The 27601-nt window shown below is 43.5% G+C and overlaps 2 protein-coding genes across 3 annotated transcripts in view; both read left to right on the plus strand.

Annotated features, from left to right (window-relative positions):
* Positions 1 to 27601, plus strand: part of LOC136442917 (lisH domain-containing protein ARMC9-like) — a 310166-nt gene that overhangs the window by 253605 nt on the left and 28960 nt on the right. The gene's annotated exons all lie outside the window — the stretch shown is intronic.
* LOC136443495 (Y-box-binding protein 1-like) lies at positions 448 to 27543 on the plus strand. 2 transcript variants are annotated; one of them, XM_066440756.1, is made up of 10 exons: positions 448 to 727; positions 896 to 959; positions 1681 to 1714; positions 21964 to 22053; positions 22739 to 22895; positions 23285 to 23466; positions 23836 to 23942; positions 24819 to 24942; positions 26255 to 26311; positions 27037 to 27543. In XM_066440756.1, the coding sequence occupies exons 1-10, from the start codon at positions 463 to 465 to the stop codon at positions 27100 to 27102; spliced, it is 1146 nt and encodes a 381-aa protein (XP_066296853.1). In that variant the 5' UTR covers positions 448 to 462; the 3' UTR covers positions 27103 to 27543. The 2 variants fall into 2 exon arrangements, with proteins under 2 accessions (XP_066296853.1, XP_066296854.1); XM_066440757.1 differs by lacking the exon at positions 26255 to 26311.

Here is a 27601-nt window from a genome sequence, read left to right on the forward strand (position 1 = left end):
AAAGGCATGACCTCATAAATGTCCTAAAGTTTTCAGAGATGACACATTTGCAGCAGATTTTTTTACTCGGATACAAACACAGGAAGACTTGAGAATTTTTAAAGGTTTTTAAGGGATACTTTTTAAGAATATTTATGAATGTACGCTTGCGCCAATATACTAGTAGGCAATAATTCTAAGAGGTTCAACTGTATTAGATTTCGCATTCTAGAATTATGATCTAAATGTTCAGTATTGTCGTGGCTACACCAATAGTACTGATCCCGTTTATAAATGGCTCTTCAAGACGATACATGAAGCTGAATTTCAACGACGGGAGTGATTTTGTTTCTCAAAGTCTTTGCATGTTTCTGTGTGAATCAAATTGACTCCACAATGCATTGTGGGCCTTCCCACGCGTCAGCTGCAAACTTTCAGACCAACGAGGAAAACGCGCGAAAATAGCTCATTTCAAACGGACCAATGAGCGCATGTGATGTGTTAACTAGGTTGCGCTGGACCAATGGGAGGCTCTCTCCCGTGGTGCCTCTGGGCCGGCGGCGCAGCGTGCAGCTCAGCCATCACAGCGAGGAGAACAAAGCGCGAGGAAGAACAGCGTGGAAGAGTCGTGACACCACCGAGCGAGGCACCGCCGATACACCGGCCACACCACCGCAGAACAACATGACGGACGCCGAAGAGAAGCCCGAGGTCCACCAGGAGCCGAAGAAGGAGAAAACCGTTCTCGGTAAAGACGGTATTTTAGTGTCTGAAATCCGGTTCGGTAGGGTCGGTAGGTCGTGGCATGCGACATGGTCTCCCACTTCCGCTTCGCCACCCCCTGCTTTGGCCTTGGACTTGCAGTCGGGCTAGGGGCAATTTACCCAGCTCATTGTCGTTTTCTCTTCCCCTACAGCCACAGGAGTGCGAGGAACGGTCAAATGGTTCAACGTAAGGAACGGCTATGGCTTCATCAATAGGTGAGCTCCGAAGGGCCGGGTATACTGAGCTAGAAAAACCCAACTCATGGCGACTGAAGTACGGGGTAGAAAAAACACGGCCACGCCACGAGGCTGTTGCCTGCCATTGTTTTCTTAGCTAATCATACGAGCAGGCGAACGCATGTGTTACAGTCTTAATTTCCTGTTATTTCTGGTGGAATGAATAGAATTACACTCCAGTTCCTATCGTTTTAGAATATTTCCCATTTAATAATGGTTTCAAAATCTTATATTTTCCGGTGCATGTGTAATAAATTGCTGAGACCTTTGGCCTTTTTTGTCAATGTATTAATATTTTACATTGTTGCCAGAGCTGACAAAGAAATCCTGAAAATGGATGTAAATTTTTACTGCGTCGTTCCTTTCGTAACTCTTGCCAGCTCCAAGCCCGAACTTGAAACTTGATCGCAATCTCAACTTCTACTACTAGTACCAGCTTGGCAACAGCCCACGAAATCGTTGAAAACTGTCCCTATCACGTTTCCAGGGTCGTTTTCGGGAACTAAAGCTATATTTGTGACAATTTTCTTGTAAAATTCACCATAGTTCTGCAACTAAAATGCAAGAATAAAACCCAAACGCCCCAGACATTGGGGCTTGACCTTTGATGACCTTTTGTCTGACTCCCCTCTCCATGGAGATGTAAGAAGTGTAATTTTCCTGTTTACAAGTGTTTTTGTTTTCTTTCTTCACTTTCCAGGGATGACACCAAGGAAGATGTATTTGTCCACCAGGTATTTGATTTGCTCTGATGAAAACTTACAAAAACTAACAAAAAATTATGTCAGTGTGGCAACTGAAAGCAGTCTAACCACTAACCTCATAGACATTGTTATGTAAATTTTTGTAATAGATGTATTGTTCAATATAGCAGAATATTAACATGCAAGAATGCAGACAACAACATTGGCAAACCAAAAAAAACATACAGTTTTGACTAGTACAGGCAACAAAAACAAAATATTGTAAATATATGTTTTCAAAGTTTCATGTGATAAGGTAATATAGATGTCACATATTACATGTAAAACACACCAACAATACACACTTGTCTGTTAAGGAAAATTGTAAATCCACCATCACACTGACTGTTTTACCTTTGTAGCATTTTGTACAACACAGAAACATCCATACACAAACGAATACACATTACATAGGGCAAGCCATAACATGTTTGTACTAGTAATTGTAGTGAGGGTTTGAGCTGGTGGCCTGAACTCCGTGTTGCCAGAACTTCTTATTGTACGAATGAGTGAGAAAATTCTTATAGCTACCAGGAGGGTTAGAAAGATTGGTTGGAATTTTTTGTGTGAAAGTTCTATGATCTTTCAAGCCGTTGTGGCCAATTTTGTAGCTATGATATAAACTAGAAAGCACCATATTCTGCTGCTATGTTCATGTGCTGGTAACATTTGTCTGGAGAACAAGTGAAAGAAGCATGTGAGCAACACAATATCCCATGTTGGTGAAAATGAATGTCATTAACAAACTATTGTCAACTTTAACTATCAAAACCTGAACTGTTCTGGTAGAAACGCTGTTCAGTAGCTACTGGTGCCTACTTACCAAATGTCTGTCTGTCTGACTTCTGTATTTTCTTCAACATAACATCATAAGTTTAAGTGTCCCAGTTTGTGAATGAACTCAGTCATTGGTACCTTCCCTAATGCCACAGTTTCCTTTCTATAGTATGTGTACTTCGGTTGCCCCTAATGAGGCCCAAATCAAAATGGCATTTCAGTTGGAACTAAGTAGACACCTGCAGTGCAACTTGTTAAAGAAAAATTACAAATGTGGGACCTGCACATGTCTAGTGAAAACTGTATCAAACTCTCAGGACTGCTAGCAAACCAGAGCACCTGGCCTGCTCAAACGGCCATTCTATTTCTAGCGACACATGTGAATCACTGATGTGACATTTGAGCATTTTAAAATCATGATGTGTTAACATCTTTCAGAGAAAGCTGACCATTTATCTGTGATACCAGTTGACATGGATAAACAGATGATAGTCCCAAATTTGGGAACATGCTGCGATTTGTGTGTCAGTTTGCTGTTAGTCATAAGAGTGTATTCTACAGCTCTGAACTGTTCTGAAACCGAAAACCAGTAATTTTGCTGCAAACATGTATTTTTGACACCATAATATTGACATCATCCGTAGCGCAATTAGACGTAGTCGATATTACTGTTGGTTTACTGTGTATCATATTTCCTATCGTTTCTAATTTTACACTTGAAAAATCCACTTAAAAGTTTGCATGTGAAACTGGCATATTTGGCAAAGGACAACATCAAAAATTTATAATTTTATTTAGGAACTAGACTACATTTGTACAAATGTTGTTGTATTCTGTACGCGTTGGGTTTCCTATAAAACAACGTAGTGCTTCTCTGTATGTACATGTAAAGAATGTAGGCTGAGTTTAAAGATCAAAGTTAAAACTGTAAATGTTTGAAGTTCATGATCATGTCCAGAAATCCTGTTGGCCATGTTGAGTGGAAGGGTCTGAAGGAGGCTCTACGCCCCTGTGTTACCTGACCTTTAACCTTGTACACTCCAAATATGGTATTGAGGAGGTGGTACATGGGAAACAAAGGGCCATGACGTTACCATAATGTTTTAGAAAGCATCAAGGCTGGGAAAATGCCAAAATTACAGCCTTTCATACTCCACAATAATGTAGAAGCATAAGAATTAATGCTAATACTAGGTTCCCTACCTTATTTTTGTTGGTTTACCAGATACTTTGGCTTAGGATTGGGCTCAGAAATTATTGCGAGAGTCAACATGTATACATGGAACCTGTACAAAATCCTGAAGAAAATAGTTATAAGATTTAGATGCTGTTGTGTTGCATTGAGAGAGAAACGTGGTGATTTAAAATCATGTATCACAACTTCACTGTCATGGACTCAAGGTTTAAGTTTGTGTGGAAAATGATGCTCTTGAAATCATTTCCTAAATTCCTTTTCAAGAAAAATATTGTAGAAGTTTCTTTCGGAATTTTTCGGGTGTTAGTGTGCCTGGTATGACTTCTGTTGACACAATTTACAATGCACAGTGACAGTTATAAGTCTGATTAAATGAATGACTTGTCAATTATGCTCACAGTTATGGGATAAAACTGTTCTTTGATGTGATGCATGTATGGAAACACTGGACGAAATAGCCAGTGTCTTTGTCCACATCCAAAATGCCCTATTTTTGTAGAAATAGTCTGCTACTTTCGAACAAAAAAAAAATCATTTTTTGACTTATGTGTAAAAATCTGGTCCCTTTAATTTAAGAAGAGTTAGAATTTGAAAGTGCTGACAAGTGAACAAATTCAACAACACAGCCCACAGTCTTATATGAAATGTTGGAAAATATATGTGGAAGGCATATGCAGTCTTGCTTACATTACAATATGTAGCATTTCCCTCTTCAAAGCCCTACATTTTAGACTCAGCAGTTGAAAGTTTTCCATCCTTAAAGGTTGCAGGAGACCTAACTCTTCTGGCCACTTTTCAGCAGTAGCTATTTTTCAGTACCAATCAAAATTGTCGCCATCTTCAACTAAACTTGCAAGAAATCCTTCCATTTGAATATGCTTTAAGAACTGTTATCGCATATGTCGTAGTATTCACCTTGTAACCGTTACAGAGCAAATAGTTTCTACCAAGTTCTAGTTACGAGTTTCTGGGCAAGAGAATGCTGAACCATCAATGTCCTTCAAAGTTTAGAGAAGATCACCAATCAGAATGGAGGTGTGCGGCTTACATGAGGTCTTTTAGCTGGAACAAAGCTTAATGCACGTATCACTGATTGACGGCAAACCAAATTCTTAAACCTTATATGATAAAGTGATGTTGGTTCACAGCTGTGATGAAGATATCCCTGATGTTTGAGATAACAATCACTTTGTGTGTACCTGTCATGTCAGAAATAATCCACAAACGTCGATGTCTTGTAACCATTTTCAACACTGGAACTGTGACATGTATAGAAGTGCACTGTCAAAAGCAAGGTTGTATAACTATAAGTATAAGCTTGTGAAGAAAAAAAACAGATTCTGAATGAGTGGATTTCTGTTTATACCAAGATTTATGATGTAGATACTTGTACAAATACTCAGTATACAGTTGGAAAGTAGAAGATCAAAATGTCTTCTGAATTCAAAGTTCCATTTTTGTTGACTGTATCAGTTATAGCACCAAAACATTTATCTACCCAGTGTATCTAACAGCACGGAAAGTGTGCTAAACATGCAATATCACTATCAGGGTTTTAAAGGAACTACATGTACTGTCAGCTACTGTGCGTCAAAGATGAATTTTGCAGTTTAATGAAAATCTTATCAACTGCAGCTTTCCATGTCCAGCTCAGTACTGTGACTTTTGGTTCTAGAGGTATAGATGGGCATTTCTTTTCAGTTGTGACAGCGAAGCTATGAGGTAGTGTGTTACAACCAACAACATGCTTTCAGCAGCCTTCTCGATACTAGTAGTCGGCTGCGTAAGAAAACACCTGTTACACGATTGCCCTGGTGATTGACAGGTTGACGCCCATCTTCTCTTGCCCCCTGCTCCTTGAGTTCATGTTGCACCTGTTCCGTATGAAATTGGACGTCATGACAGTATTAATCCATGTTGTGTTGGGAGAACTTTTGTGAAGGACTTGAGGCGATTGAGGTTTTTGTCAGAAGAACTGCAATGATGTTTTTGTCAGAAGAAACGCAATGATGTTTTTGTCAGAAGAACCTTTGATGGTACTGTGCGTTGCTTGGTGGAGAATATGAGATAGTGTTTCGAGAACTGGAAGATATAGTACTACGATTGTAAAGATTCATTTACCAGTAGATAGATTGGATGACCATGTAAATGGCTGTTATTACACCAGGATACCTGCAGTGCGGTGTGTATTGTAGTTGAACCGGTTGTCCGGTTCTGTCGTCAGTTTCGTTACCCATCTAACTATACACGTGGGTCTGGAAGTATCACGTCCGTTAACGCATGATTTTTTTTAGAAAACCGTTTTGCATTCATGTATGTGGTTGCCGTGGCGACAATACTACGACTTTTCGTGAGCAGCCAGTCACCTGTCCAGGCGCCAACGACAAACAGCACGAGGCGAGCGCGGCCCTGCTGTTGTGATTGGCGCAGAATATGTAGAAGCATGCACTGCTGCAGAGACAGTCGGGCAGGCGCAGAAAGTTTGCCGATTTAGGACGCGTAAGATGCTGCGGATAGCTGGAAAGGGTCGCCGACCCCAATATCCCTGCTCCGAGTCGTTATTACCAGGTAGAGGACCCTGCCCATGGCACCTGAGGCTCGGCACACCGGCTGAGCTTTAATGGGCAAAATGTCAAATAGACCATGGGAATGTGTGGAGCACGGGCTCTGCCACAAATTGCTTTCCATGGTGTGGGGTGAATACCAACGAGGTTCACCCATGCTTACCTCGTATGGCCAGGGCTGTCCCTGTATCCGGGTCGGGCTATAGAATATGTTAGGGCAGTGTGGCCAATGGTGTTTCTCGGTGCAGGTTTGCCGTTAATCGCTGTGTGGAGTTTCGCGCCGTCCAGCGCCCCCGTTTCTGTGCGACGGGGCTGTCGTCCTTCGCCTTCATTGGTTAATTGTCAGTTAAAGCGGTCCGTGAACTGACTCTAGCCCGTCAATTTGCCCTCGATTAATTTCTACCTAAGGGACTGTCCGATGTCATGGCTGTATTGCGTGGGGGGAGCGCGGGAACCATGCATAGATTTATGAGCACGAGCGGTCACGTGACTGTCCCGCACGATGGTTTGTCTGCGCCATCGCTGAATCAGATTCGGCTGATGTTCGTCGGCGGGAAATGCGCTTGGGAAGCGAGATGTCCTTCGCACGTGATTCGTAACTTTTCGTACAACACCGCGTGGCATGTACAGCTTCGAAATTCTTGTGCCTTGGAATTCAACTCAGAAACGGAGGTGTGCCTGCTCTCCTGATATTGCAATTAAATCCTCCACACTTTGCGGAGTTGCAGTCTATATAAATGTTTACCCTTTTCAAACAGGTCTCTAAAAGCACTTTGTAGCAGGCTTGAGCGAGGCCCATTTGCCAGAGACATGATAAGATAGAGGGATTTGCTTGCACAGAGGGAAAATGGTGTCAGTGGTTTTCCTATGCAGTGGCCCCGTTTGGGTGCCCTCTGCCATTTAATATCTTGATGGCGTGGCCGCGGTGGGATGAGGCTGGTGGGTTGTAAATCATCGCGGGGCTGACGGTGGCTCCCTGTTCTAATGGGCAGAGCAGGGGCAGCTTTCCCTCGCCTTATCTACCCTACTGCAGAGAAATGATAAAGTAATTACTCCTGCAATCTATTTATGTTTCCATGAAAAGTTTCTGCGGAATCCCTCAGCAGAAGTTTTGAAGGAGATGGGATAGCTGAAGAAATTCCCGCGGAACAGCCTCCTGTGGTAGTTATACTATGGTACAGCTTTCCTGAGAGCTGACCTGGGCTACCCCGCGGGCCCCCGGGGAAATGCATGCAGGAAATTAGAAAGGAGGTTTTATGGGGGGGAGCAGCAGTAACCTTTATATTCCTGGGCAGAAGGCTTTCTTTCCAGTGCCGCATTACCAACAGGGTCTTAAACTCAGCGCACCACGCGTTACAGTCGTAAGGCAAGGGGATCGGCGAAACTACCTGCTGTAGCGGGGAAAGTTTTACGTTTATATTATTTCTGGGTTTTGTTGCTTTTTTTGATAATTTGGGGGGGACGGGTATTCTTCGGAGCCCGTATCGCGCGGAACACGTGGTCGATGATTGGATTATTTACATTAAACACGTGGAGGGCTGTATCGGCGCGCCGACATCTGTGATTCGTCACGTGGTCAGGTTGTTGAATGGTAACCACGCAACAGGGGCCCCTGGGTGGAGCCTGGACGACAAATATGGAAATGGGGCTTACGATGTCAAGGCGCCCATTTGCCCGTCGCGGCGCGGTAAAACGGGCACGATTTTGAATCGAAAGGAGGCCGAACGAGCGAATTTGCAGTGTTCCAATTGTGTTGAAAATCTCTTTTCTGGGCCCCTGTTATGGCCTTCAGCAGAGTGTATTGCACAGGTACTATTGCCCATTATGGCATCATTTCATGCAGGCTGCCTAATGCATTCATCCCACCGTAGCTTGGGGTCAATATGCTGGCATTGATTCGGGCTCGGCTACAGCATCCATAATTCATCTCACATCTGAGGCAGGGGAATCTTCTGATTTGGGCATCGTCTGGAAAATTACTCTCCCCAACGTTGAGACTGTTTGTTGTAGATACATGAAGAGGACCGGGAGTCTGTAGATCTTGTGGAGGATAAGAGCAGTGTGGAAGATGACTGAAGTCTTGTGTGTTGACGTTATGTCTGTTATGTATGTGTGGTGATTTGGGCAGTATTAAACGTGGTCCGGCCATCAATCACTGGGGGAGGCTGGCCTCACCTTTAGCTGACACCCACTCCATCATGCTAGACATGTATCTCCTTAATAGCCAGGGAAAATAGCGCTGGATCTAGGCAATGGGTATTCAGGAGGGAAGATAACTGGGGCGATGCTGGGAAAAGGGGATGGTGGAGAGTCGCGGGGGAAGGGCCGCGTTAGTCGTTGCGACGTTGGCGCGCGTCGGATTTCTCCGTCTTCCACGTGGCTTCGAGTTGCACACGTGCCCGGCGAGCGAAGGCACGTATTAATCCTCATGGTGGTGCTAATGATGTAGTGGTGATTTAATTAATCATGATGCCTGGCTGCTAGCGGGAAATGGGCCGTTTGTATCTCGGTCCATGCAGACGGATTGTTTTATAGCCTTCCTCGCTCCATAGATTCTCCAGATACCCGGCTGTCAATACGTCCTTTATGTCCCTCAGCCATACATACATCACCGCGAACGGACCAGATAGAGGACAATCAAACCATCTGATTAGTTAGGAGTTTCTTTTTTTCTCAGCATCGCTACCAATCTTTACTGTCGCCAACCAAAACGACTCCCAGAAATCAGTTTTGTTTTTGTGCGCGAAGTGAAAGCGGCGCTTAGATAGAAGGATGTAAAGTTGTACGAGAATAGTCTCTTTGAGCAGATGTATGGTAGAAAGTTTATTTGAGAGCTGTGTTGGGTTGGCGGAGGAGTGTGACGGCTGATTGGCATCAGTATTTGCCGCCACACCCCGTGTAATCTCGGCGAAGCTGGGGGCGGCTCGGTGGCATTAGGCCCATCTTGTACACGCCACTGGCGCGATTAGATCCATCAGAATCATGTCACCTGCCATTTATTTACTGGTGGGTTTATTGGGAGGGTAGCGAGGGGAACGGGATGTGGCGCAACGATAGCGTGCCTTCGGGGACGTGCTGAGAGGGCGATGCGATCTTTGGACATTGGGTTGCATCCGCAAAACCCGGGTGGTGATAAGCCGTCACATTTCATGGTCCTCAGTCAGAGTAGAATTCGGGACGACACATTACATGTATGTATGCCGCGATCGTAGTGCGGCTCACTTGGTTTTATGGCAGTACCTTTGCAGCGGATGGAAAATCGCAATTCAGCGTTGCCATGAAAAAAATTTCACGGAAATCTCGTTTTTCATCATAGAGGATACCAAGTAAATGTCATTTCATTTCCAACTCTCGACAACTTTTCCATTGGCTTTAGAGCGAGGGTTTCTACAGGGTGTTATCCAGTTCCGCGTAGACTAAATTGAGCTCTATGTCCATGTAACTGGTCTTCATTAATTTTGATGTAGAAAATCAATTCATGTGTGACAATGAACAGAATTTTGAGGGAACACATTAATCTCCTGGTGACCGAGGAACTCGCTGCTGTATGTAATACCAAGAGACATTGTAAGATTGTTAACTGCCTTTTGGGAAATATGTAAACTGAGAGCAGTAAATGTATTTTTTCCCTATCTGACCCAAATTTGATGGATGGTTTCTCTTGATTGCTAGTGAGTAAAATTTGTAACTAATTCTTAAGGAGATTAGATTATGGTGTTTAACCGCTCTATTCAGAGTGTTCAGACGATAATCCGCTTGCGTTGTCTCGATGCCTGCTCCTAGGTTTGGTATATCACTGAGGCTTTGTTAAAACTTGATTCCCTCCAGGGTATGTCTATCATAGTTTCTCCCCTTTAGAGACTGAGAGTTTAGGAAGCAGCAAGGAAATCTGGCTTACCAAATGGCGTTTCTCTCCAATTGGCCCAAGTGCTGTCAGTCCCAGGAGACTTGTTAGGGACAAAAGCGTAGTTTGCAGGCCCTTCGTCTCGGGAAATGGATGACAGATTGCTCGTTTTACGGGCAAAATCTTCAGCAGACGTCGGGAAATCTTCTTTTCGCAGCTTGATGGGACAAATTGGAAGGGCTCGTTTGTTAGTGCAGGCAGGGGAAACGTTGGAGAATAAAAAAAGAACCTGCCGGGATTTGAAAGGTTGAGGATTTCAGCAAAGGTCGTGACCAACCCTTGCATATGAATTTGAAGGATCCACTTGTTAGGTGGCGAGGATAAAGTCCGACGCCTCCCGTCTGACGGGTTTCTCACATCTCAGGAATCCAACGTCTGGGCTTTTGTTGAGAAAATTTAACTTTTTAGCTTAGCCTGGGGAGTTGTAAAGGTTGGGTTCCCTTGAACAAGGCTTGTTGTACAAACTCTCTCAAGGTATTTCCCAACTAGCCAGAGCTAGAGGAAGCCAAAATTCCGCAGGAATGAAAATATAATGATCTAGCTGCATGAGACTATTCTGACTGGTGGAAAACCGCAGCAATTTTTGGTTATAAGTTAGAGTGAAGCACATGTTCTGCTGAGTAAAACTTTCACTTCCAGGGGGTGAAAGAATGATTGAGACTTTCTTGAGTTGTTGAGAACGAGAACTGAGCTGAGAGGCCTAGATTGCTGTTATGTGTGGATCCCGCTGCTTTGCCTTTCTTGGAAGTAAGCGGAAATAACAATGCAACATTATTCTATAGCCAGATTGAATGAATTCTGTATATGTACAAGTCTCTGAGAGGGTATGTATAATCAACACTATGACAGGTTTTGTACATTTTGTGATAGTTATTTCCACAGTTATATGTGTGAATGACTTCGGCGACCGTGTCATGCGTATCGTCCATATTCGCCTGGGCGGCGCGACTACCCTTTCAACACGTGGTCGAGTATTATTGTGTTGCTAGGCGATGAGGATGCTGCAACGCCACTACTGTACCAGGCGCTGCGCCACGTTGAGATGGGCGTGGCATCTACATGTCACCTGACTGAAATTTTGGTCAATGACATTAGGAGCAGCCATCAGTTTAATGGAATAGATGTACATGTGTTAAAGTAAGATTTAGCTATTCGTGTATGCAAAGAAATGGGATTTTATTGAAAGCGATGGACGTCATCGGGAGAGAGGAGCAATGTAAATGGACACTTCTATTGATTATACAGGACAGGGAGCGCGCTGAATGTACAATGGAGCGATCTTTCCCCCTGGTCCTTGGATTCATGTCATTCCATGCGACCTGGTTCTCTGAACTCCATCATTTCATTTTCCTCCAGCGGCAGCATGAAATCATGTGGGTGTGAAGTCATGGTGGCATTCTCCCAACCTGTGTGTGATTTTAGCCTGATTAATATTTGGTGTTGCGTGGTTGTCAGGCAATGTGCTGCTCCCATGGAAGGCCACACAGTCAGGAATTTTTTATGGTCTTGAGATGTGATGAAAGAATATGAAAAATCTAGCTTGTTTTGTGACATGCCATTTTATGATGTGGTAGTTTTCAACAGTTCGATGAAGATTGACAATACATTTATCCTGCACAAATCTCTCTTTCACGGTTATTTGAGGACTATGCATGTTTTATTCTGTGATTTGGGCTGTATTATGTCTTGAAGAGCTCACACATCTCATCATGTGTTGTACTTGTAGTTATGATGTCAAGTTGATTGACAGCTTGTCATCCCTGCTTGTTTTCTTAGCTGTCCCTCGTCCATGTAAAAGTCTATTCGTTTTCACGCTAAACCCGTTCTTGTTGGAAGTAAAAGTAGAAACCAGTATATTTCAGTCGACATTGAGGAGAAAGATGGGTTGTTATTACTCTTCATTTGTGCTAGTTTTTCATTCGAAACATAATAGTTTTTCATCTATTTTATTTTCATGTCTAGTGGTAAAAAAACGCACAGGAGGTTGACTCAGAACTCGGGCCAACAGGGCATTTATTCGCCAGTGCTTGTGCCGTAGAAAATAGCGATAGCTAACAGTGAACCGTGCCTGATGAACCAGTTACATACATTACAGCCTGGAATTACTGTTAGCATCCTGTTGCTAGGTAACGACGATGATAAGGGAGCGCGCTCTCACCTCATTTGCTATGCACGTGGTATGGGTGTGGTGGCCACGTGTTGCCGTAGAGACCTGCCGCGCGCTTTAAACAAAAAGCGCGAAGCTGTACACTCCGCAAAGCTGCTGTCAATTTATGTGTAGCTATTTGCCTTATGAAATATTACATGTGTGACATTCTGCAAAATAAGAAAATCATACATGCATGTACTAAAATGTTTGGCTTGCGGATCCCTGGCATTTTTGCGGCTACAGAAACGTTCTCTGGCGCTGGATAAGTTGGCTGTAATATCATTACCCTGAATATCAGCACGTGGAAGCGGGCGTGGCACCAACTGCCTTGGTTCCCAGCGAAGCGAGTTTCCTACGGAACAGTAGATTTAGACATGACTTTTCCTTGGACAAAAAGATTAAGAAAATGTGATTTGCTTGCAGTTTTGTAGGTATAGGTATCAATAGATGACATTACACAATCTTGGTGCCAAATGGGTGTGGCATTTGGAATAGCATGAAATGGGAAATATCCATACGCAGTCCAGTTGATACATCAGTTGTACATGAACTCTAGCAAATCTGGTCAATATATCAGTGAAATTGATATTCTGGTGGATCAGAGTCTATTTGGACCTACAAATTTGATGGCTTTCCCTAATCTGATGGGAAGGCTCCATTTATCCCTGGACCAAGGGATAGTCGGCTTGAACGGGGCAGAATTTATGAGGACTCTTCTCCAGTTGACATGCTCTGGTGAACCACCTTTACTACACATCTTATACTGTACAGCATTTGCTTGCTTTTGTTACTCTGAGAACCTAGGGACTACCGGTACAGTTGTGGGTGATAGTCAGTGGGTAGCCATATCCCATGGAGAAAGCCCACCATTTCCCCATCTCTTGTCTAGTCCAAAAAAGGCCGTAGCTGTTGCCGTGGTGGCAGATAGGAAATTTCCCACATGCCAGCCGACAAAGGTAACGTCCCTGCAGACGGGCGGGGCAGCCTGAGAATGGTTGGCATGGTAACACTCTCACCCAGGAGGACGAATGACAGGAGCGTGAGGGAGAATTTGGCATGCATGTTATTGTTAATTACAGCAATGATTGGCAGTTAGGGCTGATGGCTTGGAGGGACACATAACAAGATGAACACAAGGACCAATGAAAATGTGTCTCTCAACAAACTGTCAAAACGACATAGCACATGTTTATTGTTTATCCCCGCGTGAATCTATTTGATAGATTTTTCATTTGTAGAATTAAAAAAAAAACATGCATGTTTTTGAAATACACTGTCTTTAAATGAGATTGCATAATTTACAAAATGCCCCATCCAAAATCATCTTGGTCATGCCTTTGAGTCTTATATAAAAATCCCCCATCAGTTGAATTGATAATGAGGAAACATGGTCAGATCTGTAGAAGCTTTGTTGTTGTTCAGGCCTGGTGCAGTAGCCATGTGATGTCAGACGATGACATCATAGGTCAGTAGGGGTCAGATGCATGCACCTGTTCCGGGAATAGCTGTGTCCCTGGGTTGATGGTAATCACAGCAGGCACGGGCAGGAGAATCTAAATGTGCCTGTGACGGACTTGTGGTTTTGCCAGCTGCATTTTGCAAAATAAGGCGTGGTCAGTTCAAATGTGAAAAAAAGAAATGGCCACAACGAGACATCTGCTGGTCAACATTTTGACCTTGAAATGTCTGTGACAAGGTCAAAGTAATGATAACCGGATTCTACAGACATTGATTAATTGGGTGGTTTCTAAGGATGTTTTCTTTGCTTTTAGAATGATTGGAAACATTGTAACCTTTATCTGTGGTTTTTGGTTCTGAAGAATTAGAAATGATATCCTGATACAAAGACTCGAAAGAGAGTGTAAGGGGATGACTTAATTTGGTGAGTCTGGATGGTAGGAAATGTGCAGATGAAAAAGGGCGTGGTCAATGTATGCATACCATATGTAAGCTCACAGTCAAGGCAGACAAAAATCATTTGCTGAAATTTATGTAGCCAAATATGTGTATGAAAACTGCAGATGTCTAGAGTTTAGAGCTTGTTTTTGCCACCCTCCAGTATTCAAGGTCAAAGTTGTTTGATTTATTGTACTTGAAGGTCATTAGGAAGGAGGCCTTTGAATCAAAATGGCTGCCATCTGACTTGACGAATGGTCATTCTTGATGCCCAAATAAGGACAGGGCTTTGAAATGGTTTCTATAATATTGTCAACCATAAAAATCTGATAAAACATGACAATTTCTGTATGAAACCTGTCTATATGCGTAGACAGTTAGTGAAGAAGAAAGTATACAAAGGAGTATGTGAGAATAAATTTGAGATTTTGAGTACAGTATCTAAAATTCATATTTAGTGTGCAGCAGCTATGGTCTTCAGAGAATATTGAGACACAAGAGTTTGTTTATACTTGGTGAGATCTTGCAGTAAGGATTCTTGACAAATCCCTGCCTTCAGGCATAGATCCTCCCTGCACTGGTGATTTATGGCCAAGAAGGCTCTAGTAATTTTTTAGGACTTCAGCTAAAGATGGAAAATTTTGTTGGAAAGTGTTGTTGTAAAAGAATGGTATAATTTTCACCTTAGGCTTTTTCCTGCCACGCCCGTTTATTCCGTCATATTTCTGTCATTAGGTATTATGTCCGGTAATGTTGAAAAATGCTCTCCCCTGTGAATTCATCTTTCTGTTTTGAAGAAAAGCAAATAGCCTGCTTACAAGTTAACAATGGTGAAGTATGAAGAAAAGATAAGCTTGTATTTACCATTATTTTTATTTATATAGCAGGTTTGTGCTTTTGTGAGATAATTTCTTGTGCTTCAGTAAAAAAAAATAACTGTTGGAACATTGTTACTTCTACATGTCCAGCTGAGAGTAAAGCTTAGCAAATATAGATATGACTCTTGTATGTTTGCCATGTTGTGTCAATTTGCTGTCTGTGGAATAAGATAGTTCCTATGGCTGGTCACAACCAAAGGAAAGGAAAATGAAAGATGTGTAGGTATTGTGGAAACCGTTGGACTCCAGTTCCATCTGCCCCGTCGTTCAGTTACAGAAGTGACCCACGCGGGAAAACGTATGGTTCGGCCTCTAAGTTCAGTTGGGCCTCTTTGAGTTTTCCAGGTTTGGAATGCACAGGTGCCTCTCGGTGTGTCATGCATGTGAGGGACTGTATCTGTTGCCCTGTGTCAAGACTGGAGGCCATGCCATGTTTAAATCATGCCCAGAGTGAATCCTGTGGCTGATTTGCATGCGAGATGGAGCAGAGAGTCATCTCTGCGTCTCCTCCTCTCCCTGCCATCAGTGTCTACTTCCCATCTCCCTGTCTCCGAGGTGACCCTTGTCACAAACACCGGGGCAACGTTTTAATCATTCTGGGGAGAGTCCGATCCCGGCCATTAGTCATCCCGGGGTGGGTGGCACACGGAGGTGAACTTGTGCACTCCTCCACAGGGAACATTACCGCGTCATGCATGTTCCATGACCCCGGCGACCTTGTCAGTACCGTGGGACGGACGCTTCATCAGTGCAGCCGCTGCAGACGGCCCCCCATCCATCAGAACTGCATGGTCCCTATCCTATTGCCAGGGCATTTCTATGCATGTATGATCACATCCTGCGCATAAAACCCAGCTGAAAGGACACCATTTACCACTGAAGGCCCCTTTCGGGTTGTCTCTCTGCAGCAGCATCACAACTGGACACAAAGTTTGTTTTGTTCTGTGTAATCGCGACAGCGCCGTTGTACGCGATCGCGCTATGGCGAAGTTCCGTGTCGTGTACGCGTGGGTTTTGTTTTGATCCGCGAGCGGAGTCCACGTGGTTTTGTTTTCCCGGGCAGTTGCGTCAATTTGCCTAAGTTGAAGCAGTGGCTCTGTAAATGTAATGGATGTAATCAGGGGCCGGCTTCTAGCCAAAAGGCCATTAAAATATGGGTCATTTTGGGGCCGCAAATTGACATCGCCATGGCAACGCGTTCTTGCATAATGCAACGAGCGTAATAGCACGTGGTCTTCGAGGCGGCGTGCACATGCTGTACGCTGACCGCTTTTCTCACGTGTTGCGAAGATGCACCGTCGTGTGAATGAGCATTGCGAAACATACGCAAAATATTGGCGAAAGAAAATGCCTTTTTTATAAATTTTTCGTAAAGTTTTTTATAAATTTGATACTATCTTGTCTGTTGTCCATAAACAAATCAGACAGAAGTACTCTACCCCCTACAGTATTTGCCGTTGATGGAATTTCATTTTTTTGTAGATTGTGAGGCGGAATTATTTCCAAATGCGTGAATGAGTATTGTGAAACATACGCAAAATATTTGTTAAGGAAAAGCCTTATTTTTTTTAATTCTTCTTGAAAAGGTTTTGATGAAAATTGATATTACCTTGTCTGTTGTCCATGAACAAATACCGGTAAGATAAAAATACTCTATCCCCAACAGTAGTATTTGCGGTAGGTAGAATTCCAGATTTGTTTGACCAAAAGTGCGTGTTATAGTTACTACTTCAGTTCGACTAAGAGGATCCTTTCTGAGAACTGTTGAACGTTTCATTCCTGTCAAACCTTCTGGGACAGCAACGCTTTAGCCAGTCGTGGGCGGGGTTAGGAGTTGGAGGCTGAACATGTAATTCACCTGGAGTTTTATCTGATGCCTGCCGCCATAAGCGAGCCGGGGAAGCAGGGTCAGAGGCCGCCGCAACCCGCATAGATCACCGTCAGCGTAACTTATCTGCCTGCCCGGCGAGAAGGCAATGATTTTTCATCCGCAGTATCTAGTTCTTTATCACCTCTTTATCGCCATGGCTGGGAGCCGCCGCCTATAAAGTATCGAGCGTATTACGCTGATTCTTGCGATGAAGTCTGCCCAGCCCTCCCTGTCTTCAGATATCAGGAGAACATTTGTCACTGCGCTGCGTCGGAATCATTTCCAAATGCATGAAAAACATTACCGGGATGCTAAGATACCGGATAGATGATGGCCAATTGTGTTTAACTACGGTCGATGGTGACGGTCTGTTTTGTGTCGTTTCTTTTCAAGTTTTTGTTCTAGATGTGCTTGGAGAGAAGTGTTTGTGCGACTATCTCTTATCATATGGATCCTGATGCAGACATTTACAATTTGAAAATTTATCTTCTAACAGTTTTATGTCCCAGGCTGTTATGTACTTACTCATATTTATGTAAGTTTAAGTTTAACTTGTTTCATTGTAGATCATTTTTAGAGGGAAATCAAGACAGTTGTAATATATTTTTTTGGTTAACTGTTTAAGTTTGTGTCAGTGTAATTCTATGATTTTTGACCAGTGATCAGTGAGCATATGTGAAAATGGTTGTGTGGTTCAGTTTCAAGTGGAAGTGTTACTGTCTCTTGCACACGTTGTCTGACAGCGATCTGAGAAAGCGTGATATCTCACTTCAGCAGACGTCTGTGCTACCCGAGTGCTTCAAAGCTTTGTGCCATGTGATAATGGGCCGCCGACTGGAAACTTTCTACAATCCGTGCCTCTAGTGCCCTCTACTGCTGCGTAGTTGTCTCCCCAAATCTCTGCCCCCATCCCCCAAACTTGCAGTTTGACGGCATTACGTGTCCGGCGTAGGGATTTGCGGCAACGCGAGAAAATCCAACTTAGAAGGGGTCAGGTGGGTGCGGGCAGATGATAGCAGGAGAGCACGCGCGCAGGATTTTATTTCACTCGCAGAGCCATCAGGCAGGGTGCCGTGGTAGGAGGGTTAGAGGTTATCTAGCGGCGAGGAGAATTGTCTCCCTGAAGTGAGGAGATAGTGGGCCCATCCTGACTGGGGGGGCAACTGAAAGGGACTCCTGTTGTCTGGGGACTAGGGATTTTTTTTTACAGCAGGATAGAAATGCTGCTGATGGAAAGATGGGCAGGTTTTGTGAACTCCTGATATCAACATGATGGGGCGGTAATCCTTTTGCTACCAAGGTAGCTTTTTAGCATCAAATTTGTTGCAGATACAGTGTACAGTCAAGGAAGGAGGACTGTTAATTTCTACAAAAACATGAACAAATAATTATGACAACCATGAATTATACTGTACTGCTTAAATACAAGACAATATCTTCCTTTCCTGTCAGGCTATATTCAAATAGGACAGACAATAAACGAATGTCAGTTTATTAAGGTTGGAAAAAACAGGATGATGAGCAAGAGACGGGAATGGTACCTTCATGGATACTTGGTTTCCCAGCTTTTTATCGCCGTTTGGACAGCGTACATATTAAGGAGACGGTTTTATTCCTCACTAATAATTACGGATGTCACACGGACCAGTCGATCTGACCCCGGCGTCGCATTTGTGTCAAGGCGGCTGAAATTGCCCCACATTGTCTGTAATCTTGTTAGATTCTAATGCAGCCACTCTGCCCAAAACAAGCACACGTGGAAACGCGCTGTCACATGACGCGCGCCGCTTCACACCACACCAGCACGTGCTGTAACTTCCCTTCATGGCCGCTTCTCAAAATCTGTGCTCCTTCGCGCAGCGTTTGTGGAAGTTAGTTGGTCTCTAAAGCAGAAAGTTGTGCAGAAGTGGAATCCCCCGATCTTCCCTCCACCTGTATGTGGAGAATAACTGTAAGAAATTGTGATGTTGTCAGGAGCTGACAGGTTATTAGTGGGACAGCCTTGAGACCGAGAAAACTGCCTACAGACAGCAGTCGGGAGCGCGCGACAAATAGGGTCCTGGAAGATCTCGCCAAAACTTAATCTCACCTTCACGCATGCTGGTGCGTTTTACTGCCCTCGCTACGTCATATTTCATCTCCTTTATGCGTTTAGAGGATAGAATTACTCAAGATTCAACGTCAGGCCTTCCAAGTAGCCCATTCATATGAGGAAGTGTGAAACTTAAAGGCTGTTGAACTTTTTAGATTTTGTTTGATATTTTTGAGGAAATGGGTGTGTTTTGAGTGACCGTTTTACATTTTGGTCTTGACATTTACTCCAGTAATTGATGACGCACCTGAATAATGCGGTGCATGATGTAGTGCCGGCGAGTGGGAGAGCCTGGGGCTAAAAAATACATCTTTGATGAGCTTAAATTCACCCATGTGAAAGATGGTTCAGCATGTCGAGTCCACCTATGGAGAGGAACAACACTTCTTTTTATGGACTGTTGTAATTTTGCCGTGACATTTCTGTAGGCTCTGGGCCCCATCATTTGTATGGCTGGCGCATTAGGCAAGGGGTAAGTTTGCCCCTCTACAAATCACCTCCAATCACCTGCCATTCCATGACATTTAGGGGACCCAATTCCATATGGAAGGGTCCATAGACTACTGATTAGTGTGGTGGAAAAATGCCAAGTGCTGGCGGAATATTTGGTGAGGAGGAAAATGGGTGGGTGGGGGGAAAGATGAAACCACGCACAGTATCTTAGCTAATGGGTGCGCAGTATGTTACTGTCACAATAAATGTGCTGGTGTTATTTTCAGTTGGACAAAAAAATTTGAGTGGCTGTGATATTTTTAGAAGATGAATTTTTAACGGTTTTTGGTGGTGGTTTTTGGTGCGGATTTTCATCAAGGTGAAATGGTGTTGACCCTGAATGAATATTCTATTGGTAGCGACGTGGGGTTATAAAGCCCAGGTTAATAAATACAGGGGTGACCCCGTAACCCGAACGCACAGTGGGTAATAATATTGAGGCCGCTGTGCGCGATTTCGCATTTCGCTGTGTTCGAGATCGGATGGCAACACGTGGTGTTAGCCGGCACCGATGGCGTTGCGTAAGTCATGTGACCGGTGCTACACGTGTATTTGTTTTGAACATGAAGCGCCATTCGCTACGGAGAATTGCGGGCGGCATTGTAGCAAACCGGTCAGCCTCTCCCTTGCTCTTAGTCTTGGGTTCAAAATTTTGTAAGGTTCCAAATATTTCTGTTAACATCTAAAAGTGTTTCCACCCTTGCAGTGAGTATATATAAAGTGGATGTGGGTGTAGGGACCATTTGGGGACTTAGTCTAACGACTTGCAGTAGGTGAACACAATGTCACCTGTGAAAAATGGCCCAGCTCAGCTCACAGTCATAAAGTAATAGGCGCGAGCTCCTGTCTCATCTTTCCCTCGGAGTTGCCACTTACCATCTCACCGTAAAACAGAAATGTCACCGCGGGAGCCGGGGGACATCGTTCTCCTTTGGTCCGGCGCGCGGATGTCATCCTACGACGAAACCAACGAGCGGCGGCAGTAAATAACGCAGGGAGAAGTTTCTTGAAACAAGTAGAGACTTTTATTTGCCTGTGATATACTTCTCCTGGTTATCGCTTGGCTGAAGCCGAATAAAAAGGACATCAGCAATAAAGTATTTAATCCCTATGTGAGGTTGAGGTGCCGTACGTCTTTTGTGCAGGCGCAGAATATATGAGGAGAGGAAATGCTGCAGCTGGACTAAATCAGGTGCAAAATTCACCCAACTGTCCACGGTAATCCAGCCATTTGTCAAGAGGCAGATCTGATGATATTGCAGCAAAATGTACTGTTGTAACCTCACACTTGGTCGTTCGAGCTAATATTGCAACCCGAGACTCGTGCCTTGTGTTGTAACTGGATTTCTTAGTTGAAGATGGAAGTTGATACTGGTTTGAGGCATCGATGGACACCCATTTCGCATCATCTCTGATTTCTGTCACTCGGGTGGTAATTGGCAATTTGAGGGCCTGCCAGGTTTTGGTAGATGAATGCGGGACTTACCTGGCTAATTTGTAAATCTGCACCAATTTGTGTCAGCGTCGGTACTAATTCACGGAGACGTGAATCATCTCAGAAGGATGTTGGTAATCAGGGCTCATAAGGAGCCATTCTAACCAGCTGTCCTGTCCAATGTCTTCTAGTTTCTCTTGATCATGTTAAGGTGTAGAATATGGGGATGGAAGTACATGGAATTGAGACCTCCCATGCTTGTATATGAAAATCTGTAGCAGTCTAAAGGGCTTATTAGAGCTTCCAAGTATTTCTTGAAATAAGCAACAGTAAAATGCATGAATGATATTTAAGTTTTTTTTGACAGCCTAGTCATTTTGGGAAAAGATGATTTTATCCATCCAACATGGTGACAAATACTACTGACTCAGTCCATCACAAAAACGTATGGTTAAGAAATAAGAATGACAGAGCGTTGATCTCAGAATTTCGGGTAATATTATCTACAAGATCATTCTTATTAGGTCTGGTCCCATCTAACCACAGATTATACTAGAAATGTAGAATTTTGGAAGGATCTTAAGCTGTCCTTCTCAAAACCTCCCTCTGTTGTTTCCCTGTATATTTGCAGTGTATTTTTTAAGCAAAAAGTTACATGCACACATGCACATACATTCACACATACACGTACATACAGAGACATACATGTCACTTTGCACACACAAGACCAGTTACTTGGAAGAATTGTCTTGGTGTTATTTCTTCAAATCTAGCATCTCGTTTTCAAATTAGAATGGATCATCAGAAAAAGTTGTTTTTGAATCAATATTAGATTTGTGTGGTTCTTAAAGATCTCTTGTTAGGAAGAATTGTATTGCATGAGCTCAGTTTAGATTTTCGAATGTAGCATGTTGTTGATGTTTTTAAATGATGAAAGTTGCTTTCTGTGAATCGTGTCTTAAAAACATTTTTTTCTATTTTTGTCCAGACGGCCATCAAGAAGAACAACCCGAGGAAGTACCTGCGCAGCGTAGGTGACGGGGAGGTCGTGGAGTTTGACGTCGTCGAAGGCGAGAAGGTCAGCAGCACAATCTCAAACAGAACAATCTCAATGTCAAACAGAACAAACTCAAAGTAACACTTACTGGCTCGAAATACCACTTGTGTGTGCAAGTTTGCGTACGTAGAATTGGAGCAGTGCACATGATTTCAAGACTTACACTGGTGCAAGTTACCACCAGTAGAAATTTGTTTTCTTTTGCTCATTAAAATTTTCACACCAAATGGAGAATTGGTGCTCAAACAAGTTACACATTACGCAAGCATCGGAGTTTCGTATCCCTTTGAACAATATATTCAATCCATTTTTACAATTTTTGGACACATCAAATGGCCTTGAAGTGTTTCCAAAATCTATCCAGGTGCTTGAGTAACTGTTACTTTGCGTATCTTAAATAGTACCTGGATTTCTAATCTAACCTTCATCGACGTATAGGACATGCTGTTTTGGATCCGGAAGAATTTGATTGTTTTGACGATAAAGATCTTTTTGTAGTCGTGTTATGGCAAGTTGAGGATGCATCTTTTGTTTTGGCAACTATGACGCTGAATTTGATGTCAGAGAATTCAAAACAAGCTTCAGTGACACTGTTAAATAAGTTATGAAAAACTTGAGTGTGGAGCCACGTCATCCTTGTCCATCAAAAAGCGAAGTGAAAAAAAAAGTACAACAATCATGAGAGAATTTGTATTGTTCCATCCAGGGCAATGAAGCGGCCAATGTGACTGGCCCCGAGGGTGTGCCCGTGGAAGGGAGCAAGTACGCCGCCGAGCGCCGTCGCTACCGCCCCCAGTACTACAGTGGGGGGGACGGCGGAGGCAGAGGTGGGCGTCGTCGCTACCGTAGCAACCGCCAGGATGGTATGCATTGCTGTTGTTGTTTATACATTTATTTACATTTTTGCAATTATTGAGCAGTATCTCAAGAAAACATTTTATTTTTGTTATACTATTTTGATTTACAGTATTTTTCTTGTTCCAGTTTTTACATAGTAATTTTATTTATCCCAGTGTTCAGGCAAAGCTCATTTATAGACAATGTGGATCACTTTTTATTGATGATAATTTTTGGTTATTAAGTCTTTTTCTATTTCTTGTCTTCAATCCTAAGTTAATTTATTGTTTTCTGGAACTTTTCTCTGTAACTTATGCGGACGTTTCTCCCATGGGACACATTTAAAGTCACCTTGATGAAACAAAGAAATTGAAACAGAAACTCATTCCTCTGACATTGACTGTCCTCCCTCCAGACAAAGATGGCGGAGAACAGAGCGGAGAAGGCGGCACAAACTCCGAGGGTGAACAGCGTGACGAAGGCCCTCCCCGCCGCGGCCGAGGCGGGTACCGTGGGGGACGTGGGAGGGGTGGCAGGCCGTATTCCTACCGCCGCCGCTACCGTGGACCCCCTCGTGACGATGACAACCGAGATGATGTAAGTGTTATTGAGATCCACATTGAAAGGTGTAAGAAAGTGTTCCCGTTTCTAGAGATCCACAATGATAAGTGTAAGACGTGAGGTTACTGCTACCTTTGGCCAGTGTACAACATTCTCTTGTCACTCGACATTCAAGACTATTCATGTGACCAAAAACACTCACTCACTGTCAACTTGACTGTCTTCTGTTCCCCGTCTCATGAGGTTTAGACGTACTTGCACATAGATTTGCAATCACCAAATCATTTCTGGTTGACAAAGGAGACAGATTAGATCCCGAAAGCTTCCAATGACCTCAACTATTAGTTGTGTTGTAAGTTTGAAGATGATTTCAGTGACTCATAAAGTGTTTGTTTTCGTTTTCAGGATGGAGAGGACAACAAGGACGACCGTGAGGGGGGCGACGAGCGCCGGGGCGGGCCACGCCGCCGTGGACGTGGAGGACCGCCACCGTACCGTCGTTACCGCCGCAGGTGGGTTACCGTTGTTTGTATGCTGAAGTATTCGTTCGTTCAGACCCTTGTGGTGCCTAGTGGCAAGTTGTAGCAGGGTATATTTTTACAGGGAGGGGTCGCTAGCTGGGTTATCATTGTTTGTATGCTGAAGTGTTCGTTCATTTGTTCCTTCAAACCCTTGTAGTGCCAACTGGCACACGGGCAGCAAGTTCCCTTGCTGTTTCAGTAGCAGGGTATACATGTATTTTTACAGGGATGGGTTTCTAGCTGGGTTATCATTGTACGCTGAAGTATTCGCTTCTTCAAAACCTTGTGGTGCCACATAGGGGAGCAACGTTCCTTGCTGTTTCAGTAGCAGGGTACATCTTTACAGGGAGGGGTTACTAGCCCTTCCCCTTTAGAATGCTCAAAACACCCTTGAACACGGGACCCCCATTTTACATCCCTTCTGAAAGACGGGTGCAGCCCCAACTAGGATGCCCTTCTCAGGTTTGAACTGGGGTCTCCCAATTACCAACTAATTGGAACCAAGAGCTCAACTGTGAGGCTGCTACCAGTTGGTCTATTGGGACATCCCTGTATTACCGGAATAAACTCTTCTCAGAGAGAACTTATCAGAACTGTCGCATTAAACAAAAGACTGTGAGTATGCTGTATAGAGTCCTATGTTTTAGACTTGGAAGCTGTAGTGCCTCTGACCTGTTGTGCTTGTATTTCCGTGTTACGTTCACTGTGTTCTTGTAGTCCTTGGGGAAAATTCTGGTTACCTGAAAAACAGGTCATGGACAACTCCAAAGAAGCATTGAGCACAGGTAGTGTCTTTGTTTTAGTACTGTGGATAAAGCCCCACCTGTAAGGATGAAGACATTTGACCAATGACAATGTTTTCCTCAGGCCTCGCTCAAATGAAGGCTCTGGCCCCGATGAAAACAAGGAGAACGCGGCAGATGATCGGCAACCACCCCGTCGCCGCAGAGGCCCCCCTCGCCGCCGCCCACAGTCCGGCAGCAAGGCTGAGGTACGTAACTAACGTCCAACCAAAACCTGGGAGGTACTGTAGATGCAGAAATGTTCGCGGTGGTTTTATGTTTGCAGCAAAAAACGTTCAATTGTATGACTGTAGCGCTACTATTGTTTCAAACGCGAACTTAAAACCACCGCGAACACTGCATTTTCTCCCTAGAGCAAAATTAAAAGCACGCAAACTTAGATGCATTTACACTAGTCTCTACCAGACTAACTATGCCGGCTATAGGGAGAAGGGAGGAGCCACATCATGATCATTCCTATGTCCCAGACAAAAAGTTGAACAGCCCCAAAATGAGTTGAAACTTCTCTCCAGAGATTCAGCCCCAGCTGCAGCGTTTTTGTTGGTCCTCCCGTTTTCATTATATTTACTGGCAGGGACAAAATAGAAAGTCTGATAAACACACCTAAAAACACTTTAAAAAAACAGCCAGAGCGTAACCTCTGCTTGGAGATTAGATTGAAACATCCCAACTGAAGTTGGGCTGGTAGTAACCAAAAGGCTTTTCATGTGTGAAGTGAAAATGCTTGTCGATGTTGACTGTGTTCAATTTGTTCAACTTTCTGGAAATGTGAATAGAGTCAAACCTGTACAAGTGACCACCTCTACATGAGGGTCCCACCTTGCCACTTTTTGGTGATCCCGTGAATAATTTTTCCCTTTGCTTTGAGAATCCTGTCAACAGTGACCACCTGTCCACATAGACCAGATTTTATCAGTCTCTGGAGTGGTCTTCTTGGGCAGTTTTGAATGCACACGTATCTGAGAATCAAGGAATTTCATGATTGGCCTTTCTCTGTACTCTGATGATAAAAGCCTCAAAACAGTTATGATTAAATATTAACATTGGAGATAAGTATTATTTCGCTCAACTTACATACAGTGTTTTGTTTGTCGCTTACTTGTCATTTATTAACTGTTGTAAATGCGAAAGTGTGACTCTGAAAGGGTTGAGGGTATGCGTGCAGTCAACCAAATGATTCATGTGCTTAAAATCTACACAGCACCACCTGGCAGCAATAGAAGGAACTGCACCATAACTAGACCTAAATTTATCTGGAGATAGACAAGGAAGAACAAAATATGAGATGAAATTGTTTTAATTATTGTTGGGATGATTGCGTGTGCAGGAACATCTGGATTAGGCAGTAGTGGATACACATGCTAATTTGTATTTTGTTCCCTCTAGCTGTCCCAACATTTCTTCACTGCATTTTGCTCCTGATGCTGTGTAATTTGTTACTAAACAGCACCTTTCCTCGCCTGAAGTGTGGTCTGTTCATTTTGAATCTTTTTCTTCCAGTATTCCAACGAGGATACACCGGAGGGAGGGGACTCGCCTGTGGAAGCCCCTGATACTGTACGATATGCTATTTCAGAGCTCGAAATACCCCCCTCCCCCTGCATCCTGCAAATAAGAGAAAATATACATGTTTGAACACAATCTTTGGCACTTCAGCAGGCTGAAAGATACATGTATTTGCGCAGTATTAAGAATCGCATTTTGCAGAATGAGGAAAAGTATTTCAAGCCCTGTGTATAGAAGCTAACTCCTTATTTTTTCTACATTACCTGGGGAATAAGTTGGTTGCTTTCGCTCTTTGTTGCAAGGTGGCTGGTGGGGAAAGCTGTTACGAGTACATGGTGCATGCAGATGTGTATACTGTGTTCCTTATTGTTTCAGAATAAGGGAGGGAGGAGGGTTCTCCTGTTTTTTTTCTAAGAATTTAGAACTTAATCGTATGACTTCTGTCTTGGACTTAAGTACCACCAAAACGTTCAAGATACAGTTGATGTTTTGTTAACTTCAGTAACTAGAAGGAAAATTTGTTTGTTCACTCCAAAGCCATGACTTTGTGCTGTCAATACTGCTGGGTATTGGCAACTTCTCACGTGGAAAAAAAAGTATGACATTCCTCTCTCCCTTCTGACTGTTTTGGAACACAGCTGTGAAGGTTTCCTTCAGTGAAAGTCTATTCAGGAGTTACCGCAGTGGAGGGAAAGGTTGGGAATAAGGAAGAAGTTTTGCTGTATTTTTTTCTCTTTACTGACTGTTGCCGTCTTTTCTTCCTCCCTCTCCTACAGTCCAATCAGGACGGAGACGCTGCCAAGCCGGAGTCCCAGAGCGAGGACAAACCAGCCAAGGAGTAGCTCGTGAAATCCCGTTAACATTTCATGGGAAACATCAGTCCCCAAAATTCAGAAGCGAGAACGCAACAAAAAAACATCTAGTGGAAAAAATAACAGCACCATCAACCGGCGAAACTTTAGGAGTTCCTAATTCCCACCTCGTTGGACGCTTTAAGATCTTTTCTTGGGTGTGGTAACGTACGAGCTTAAGAAGCGACAATCCTCCGTCATTTTGCTCTCGTCTAGTGGCGGATGTACCTGTAAGAGCATGTTGTACCCTTGACCAACTTTGTAGGCCGGCCTTGTTTTGAATTTCTTACCATCATCCATTCGTAACGGTCCTGTGGGAAAAATAATGTTGATTTTTGTGGTACCATCTATTTTCAATCGTGTGTACTACCGAAGTGAGGATAAACGTGAAAGATTTTCGGCAGGACAAAGTAAAAGGAATTTTGAGCATGATGTTGCGTCAGTGTGTACTTTTTCTGTATCTGTTACTTTATTTCGATATCGCACAGCT

Source organism: Branchiostoma lanceolatum, chromosome 10, assembly GCF_035083965.1.
Source record: "Branchiostoma lanceolatum isolate klBraLanc5 chromosome 10, klBraLanc5.hap2, whole genome shotgun sequence".
NCBI lineage: Eukaryota > Metazoa > Chordata > Leptocardii > Amphioxiformes > Branchiostomatidae > Branchiostoma > Branchiostoma lanceolatum.

Excerpts from the sequence above, each read along its gene's own strand:
- LOC136443495 (XM_066440756.1), top strand. The coding sequence starts at position 463 with ATGAGCGCATGTGATGTGTTAACTAGGTTGCGCTGGACCAATGGGAGG. Across the intron at positions 728-895 it reads GAAGGAGAAAACCGTTCTCG|CCACAGGAGTGCGAGGAACG; the intron begins GTAAAGACGGTA and ends CTTCCCCTACAG. Across the intron at positions 24,943-26,254 it reads AGTCCGGCAGCAAGGCTGAG|TATTCCAACGAGGATACACC; the intron begins GTACGTAACTAA and ends TTTTTCTTCCAG.